The sequence below is a fragment of the Medicago truncatula genome, chromosome 7, assembly GCF_003473485.1.
Source record: "Medicago truncatula cultivar Jemalong A17 chromosome 7, MtrunA17r5.0-ANR, whole genome shotgun sequence".
Classification (NCBI taxonomy): Eukaryota; Viridiplantae; Streptophyta; class Magnoliopsida; order Fabales; family Fabaceae; genus Medicago; species Medicago truncatula.
The window spans coordinates 9,859,283-9,865,944 of NC_053048.1; the positions used below are offsets into that span (position 1 = coordinate 9,859,283).

Here is a 6,662-nt window from a genome sequence, read left to right on the forward strand (position 1 = left end):
TTCAAAACAAAATCACAGCATTGAAAACAGAACCAAAACGCACATTAATCAAAACCTGCTACTGTCACAAACAGCAATCACAAAATTATCCTAATGCATGTTCATTTTAATTTAATCATCACCCTGTGAACACTGTTCCATTCTAGCAGCCTCATTCCATATACGCAGCTCGACCAGCATTCAAAGGATCATTTATCAATACTCGAGCCTTCTTTCGCCAAAACATCAACAATATTGTTTGCCTCTCTCTATTGATATGATTATGTAATATCAGATAGTTTATTGCTTGCCCACACTCGAGCAATATTCCTCGATTCCGATTCAAGAATTGTTTCCCCTTGTTTCAACCAACCTTGGTCTAATAAATTTCCAAAGCAACAATATTGAGAGTGAAAGAGAGAGGTTATTTACAATTATACATAGTTACATTTTTTCTATCCAATTTCATGTACATATCTGAAGTTACATGTACAACACAGATTCACATTTACATGGACTCCAAATTACACTAACCAAAAGTAGTATTTACTCTTGGATTTTTAATAATCTAGAAACTATTTACACCATATACAAACACAACTAAATGAACTATTTCCTTTTTTGGATTTGATAATCTAGGACTATTTACACCACACTTAACCTAAGTAATATGTTACTGTACATAACTACTTACACTAGACTAAAGCATAGATATTTTAAGGTTCCTACTGTGCAGTATAAATTCCAAGCCCCTCTTGCTTAGGGGAGGAAAATAGATACTTACAGTTTCTTTTACAAGTATGCATTTTTCTGTTTTGACTTGAAACACGACGAAATAGTGAGAATATACACAGGAGAGGACATTTAAGAATAGGATCTGATCAACTTAAAATTCTGAAAAGATCTAGCTTTGAAAAAACTTCCAAAGAGAAACCCAATTGTTGTTCCTTGAGGTGGTTTTGGTGAAAGACTAGAGTTATGTTTCACCTGCAGTACCGTGTCGCCGATCTGTCTACGGATTGAATCAATACTCTTCGGATCAACTGGGTTACCAGTTACATCAGTGACGTAAAAAGTGTCTTTCGCCTTCCCGTTTTCTGTTGATATTTCTGCTCTTTTGATACATAAACTGTTCTCGCGGAAAATCCTTGTGATATCCGAGAGGAGTCCTACACGATCTTCTGTGCACAATTCCAGCTCCATCCCCTGCATACAAACATATTTTAGTATACCATTGAAGAATAAGGGTGTGTTTTGTTTGACTTATTTTTTCTTTTCTTTAAAAGAAGTTAGGCCAAACAATATTTTTAAAAACATCTTAATTAAAAAACGAGCTCATCTTTTGGGAATAAAGGTTGGTTATAAGGAACTTTTCTAAAAGTAGTTGAGATGAGCTTTTCAAATCAAGTAGGAGACCTTTTATAATTGTATCTATTTTTTATTATTTAACTCAAATTCTATCATTGAATTAAAAATAATACCAAACAAACATCAGCTTATTTTTAGCTTTAATTTTAAATTAGCTTTTGATGCCAAAAAAAAAAAACAAAAACTAGGCTTAACGGCCTCAAAGAGCGAGGCGTGGAGCATCTAGGTGTGTTATTATTTATCATACCTCAGATGCCCGCCTCTCAATTGCCGCTTCAAGACACTGTATAAGCCGTTCTCTCTCAGCCTCTGAGCTTATGGGAAAGCCATCAACATGCCGAATATAAAACTCCTGAACAACATGAACAATTCTCAATCAGATAAAAACTTATACAGCAAATGCAAATTAGGTACCCAAACTGAAGCAGACCAACCCATGTTCTGACCGAATGAAACTTAACAGTATATAGGCCTGGTTGGAATAACTTATTTCAACTTACCTACTGACATATACTAGTTGTGAGATTTTTTTGTAGTGTTTATGGAAACAATTTATGACATGTTCATAAGTTGTTTTCAGCTTATTTCAAGAAGCTCTCCAGGATAGCTTATTAAAACAGCTTACAAATAAAAAAGAGAACAGTTTGAGTTTAGGTTATCTCTTGTTATAAAAGTAGTTTATATATAAGCATTTATCTGATAAGTGCTTACACTATAAGGACTTAAGTTAGCTTTTTTAATCCAAACAGAACAATAATTTCCTAACGGCAGACAACAAAATATTGACTCACTAACCTGATAAGCCCCGGTCCTTTCTGTCTGAACCACGCCATGAAAAACTACATACTGCATGTCAGTTAAAGTGCAAACAATATCAAACAGCAGCTTCGGTCGATCTTTCGCTCTCATGATAACCACAGTATAATCCCTTTCGGTACAGTCTGAGACAGTTACATGCGGAAATGGACCTTTATCTCTTTCTCTAAGTCCTGCCCTTTCAACCCTTTCATAGTCCCTATCAGCAAACATAATCTGATGTAATCTTCTATCCCTATACGTAACTCCAGGATGTGAAAGTGCTGTTTTTGCTGTCTTCGGATCATCACTCCCCCTGAGGACGTTGCAAAGCAAATCCCTTATTGTGGAGAGGCGGGAGGGATCCTCTATGGCACAACCACTGGAATCATCGGTTACATGAACTACGGCTGCAGCTCTAGTATTATGCGTCCAAATTTCGGCAGTAACCACGTTACAGCGAAGGTCTGCAAGAACCGCACAGATTTCAGATAGTAAACCAGGCCTGTCTGTGCCAGTGAGTTCAATAACAGTGTGCTCTTCGGTAGGTACAACCCCAACAGATTCTCTCATTGACGTTTCAAAGCTCGGATTCTTTTCAAGTCTCTGCAAAAATAGAAAGAAAAGTAAAAGTCAGAAACTGCAAGCTTTTTTGACAATCTATAATTAAGGGACAACATATTATTATGGAGAGATTCATAGATCGCTGAAACAAAGAATTGAAAAAGACATTTGTATCTAATAATGGACTTCAATTCTGCATTGTTATAACAGCCAGGTCAGGTCAACATCTCTGCTAACTATTAGCTGGAAATTCACATGGACTAAAATTGCGTTATTGATAAACTGGGGTGCCAACATTTTGAGAGATAGGTAACTAATTAAAAGTAAAGGGATCAAACATGCAATTAAGTCTACTAATTAAATTGGTATGGCATGGATAACGCTAGTTTATTGTCTTCAATCACATGCACTTGAAACTGTGTGCGGACCAGATGAATCGCGCAGGTTCATACACACAACCTTTGGTCAAAGAATACAGAAAACCAACGTAATTTCGATTAGGGAAAAAAATTATAATTGAACAATAATGGATGAGCATGATCTCCCCCCTCCAACAATTCACTTTGATGAAAAAGTCGACGGCTAGATCATGCAATCAGCATGCAGAAAATGAGGGTAAAACGATCCTAAAGTTCAGAGTTGATTGATTGTGTTACCAAAATCAAAACCAATTTCAAATCTACGTATTCCAATATCGTTGTCCTGCTTACTTAACTTGAAGATTTCTAGCAAAGAACGGTAAAATCACCCTTCCACAGAGATCGAGCAACATAAATAAGCGTCAATTGAAGCATTCTAGAAATTGCAAATAGACAACTTCCTACCCTCTGAATATAATCAATGACTTCTTTATCTTTGATCTTGTTTCCATTTCGATCCGTCACATTAAACACTGAAAAACACAAAAATCTAGTTAATACTTGGATCAGAAGCAATAACTTATTAATAATAATAATTTGTATTTTTCCCTAATTATGCCTGCGAATAGTTACGAGCGGAAATTACCATCCATAAACCAAACTCCATCAGAGGAAATATAAGCCTTTTTAATCACAAGGTTCATATCTGAAATAACTTGGACTACGTCCAAGAGTATCCCGTGTTTGTTTACACTGTCAACCTGCAAAACAAACAATCTTATTGAATATATAAAAAGGGTAAATTAAAATCAAGGATTTCAGTACAAAAATTTAAAAATAAAATAAAAGACTATTTCTTCTTTTTTTGACTGAAAAAGACTATTTCTTCTTGTGAAACTCAATTTTGTGAAAATATACAGAAGGAAAAAGCACAAGCCATACCTGAATAACAGTGGCGTTTTCACATGCATTATTATCAATCACAACCCTGCATAGCAAGAAGCTAGTTAGTCAAAAAACCACAATTCCAACACAAACATATTTATATATTTTTGTTGGTCCTAACCCTCCAACTCTGAAGGGGCTACTAATCCGGAATCCCGGATTTCGGCCATAAGGTAAGTAAAGTCAAGTTAAAAATTGTTCCAGCTATGTTCAAACTCCGGTACTCCTAATCGATTCAAGTTCATTTCATTAACCACTTGAGCCGAACCACTTGGATTCAAACTCACGTACTCCAAATCGATTGGAGCCCATTAACCACTTGAGCCTAACCACTTGGATTCAAACTCAGGTACTCGTAATGGATTCAAGTTCATTAACCACTTAGGCCGAACCACTTGGATTCAAACTTAGGTACTCCAAATCGATTCGAGTTCATTAACCACTTGAGCTTAATCACTTGGATTCAAACTCACATACTCCAAATCGAATCAAACCAATTAAGCACTTGAGCCGAACCACTTGGATTTAAACTCATGTACTCCAAATCGATTCGAGTTTATTAACCACTTGAGCCGAACCACTTGGTTACACATATTCATATATGAAGATAACCATCATATAATAACATCAAACTATTAGCAAAAAATTCCACCAAATACAATTATCAAACCCAGATTATCATTCCAGAGAGGAAATTATGAAGTCCATAAAAATAAAAATTTGATAAAAAAATTTGATAAAAAAAATGAAGAATCAAGCAAAAAAACTACAGTAAAAAAAATTGAAGGCACCACTGTAAAAAAAAAAAAAAGCGTAAATGATTTAAAAGATCAAAATAAGATAAGATAATTAAAATTTGAGTGGTGGCAACCATAACAATAATAATATAAATAATTTAAAAGATTAGAAATTAAAATAAAAAAGAATATGAATGAAAATTAAATATTACCTAGGTGGGTTCATTCTCCTTATAAGCTTAGCATATTCATCATCCATATTTATTTATGTATATGTGTATGTATGTACAATATTGAAGAGAGTGAAGAAATATGCAGAGGCAAGAAATTTGGAGTGAGTGATATTTATTGATGAAGAAGAAATTCTCCCACAACTAAGGAAAGAGAGAGAAAGAATAAAAAGTGAAGTAGGTAAGTGGTACTTTGAATCTGTTTTGTGTTTTCAACTTTTAAATTAGGATCTAATTGGCGGTGGTGACATGTACTTGTATAATTTACGCTTCAAAATCAAAATTGCTCTAAAGATGCTTCTCCCAATAAATACAAGTTTATGGTGGGATTGGTTGGATTCCATTCCTTTAAAATGTGGACTGAGAACCACATCTCAACCACGGACACGATACAAACACGGACACGTTGATGTCGAATATAATACGTTTAATTTAGAAAGTTTTATGGCTGTGTTTTATTTGTTGATAAGTAAGTAATATACAGAACAATATCTTGACAAAAAAAATATACAGAACAATACAAGATATAACAACACAACACAAAACATTACATGACGAACTTTTATAACGATGAATAATTTTTTGGTCTCATGTGATTTTTTATGTACTTAGAACAATAAGTTGTGTTGTAGTTTAGAGAGGGTTTGAGGGACAAAAATTCCAACTTTTGTCATGTCTCTTGCCTCCTGTGTTTGTTTTTTTTTTCTTTAACAGTTTTACAAATCAAAATTGTACTATTAAAGTTGTCAAGTCCTTCATTTTTTGAGTGTTGTTTTTTAGCTTTTGTCATGTCTCTTGCCTCCTGTTTGTTATTTTTTGTATTTTAACTAGAGATCTTCAATTAAAATTCAATTTTAGAAATGTAACAACAATAACTATTTAGAGCGAATTTTGTCATTCATTATGGTCTTATGTAACTCGAATGGTTAGTTTCTATAATTGCGCGAAGAATATATTTGATTGTCACTGATCCATGGTTGAGATTGAAAATGATAAATTAACGGATAAACTCACAACACAAATCTTATGGTTTTTTTAACAACAAATTTATTTAAAAACCAGATCCTTGCTCAAGACGAACAGAGATCGGTGATTTAGAGAATACAAACTAAATGCAACGTATATAGGCGGAATATCCAAAAATAAACTCCATACAAAAACACCCATACGCCCAAAAACCTAGCCCAACCCTACCTTTAACACCCACGAGGACAACACCTACCAAAATAAACATCACTACCTAAAACAAATTCTTTCACGAAGACAACCACTAAAAAATGATATCCATAACCACCCGTCGTCACTACTCATCCCTAAATAGCATCCCTCTAAATGAAATACATCGACCTCAACACCTAATTAGTTGAGCCACTATTCCATAGATCAATAGCTTCCACCACTTCACAACCTCTGGTCCACCGAAAGAACACCAAAACAGCCCAAGACCAAACTAGAACCGAAGAACTGACTTCTGATCTCGAATCAAAAGTGATCGGCTCACCAGACTACAGGACCAAACCAAACAGGCACCTCTAACCCCTAGTCCACCAGAGAATAACGTAGCCCGCCAAACAAGAAAACAACTAGCACCATAAAACACATTTTAAGTCATACCATAAAACACAAGATATTCACATATTATCCATATAAGCCACACAACAATATATTAGGTTAACAACAATACG

The 6,662-nt window shown here is 34.6% G+C and overlaps 1 protein-coding gene across 2 annotated transcripts; it reads right to left on the reverse strand.

Moving 5' to 3' along the window:
• Positions 1–383: 383 nt before the first annotated feature.
• LOC11445650 (ACT domain-containing protein ACR6) lies at positions 384–5,290 on the reverse strand. Of its 2 annotated transcripts, none has more exons than XM_003622083.4 (7): positions 4,960–5,290; positions 4,008–4,053; positions 3,712–3,826; positions 3,531–3,598; positions 2,143–2,748; positions 1,595–1,699; positions 384–1,185 (listed from the first exon to the last, which is right to left on the reverse strand). In XM_003622083.4, exons 1-7 carry the CDS (start codon positions 5,004–5,006, stop codon positions 844–846), a joined length of 1,329 nt encoding a protein of 442 aa, XP_003622131.1. In that variant the 5' UTR covers positions 5,007–5,290; the 3' UTR covers positions 384–843. The 2 variants fall into 2 exon arrangements, with proteins under 2 accessions (XP_003622131.1, XP_003622132.3); XM_003622084.4 differs by having other exon boundaries at positions 3,422–3,598.
• Positions 5,291–6,662: the final 1,372 nt, after the last annotated feature.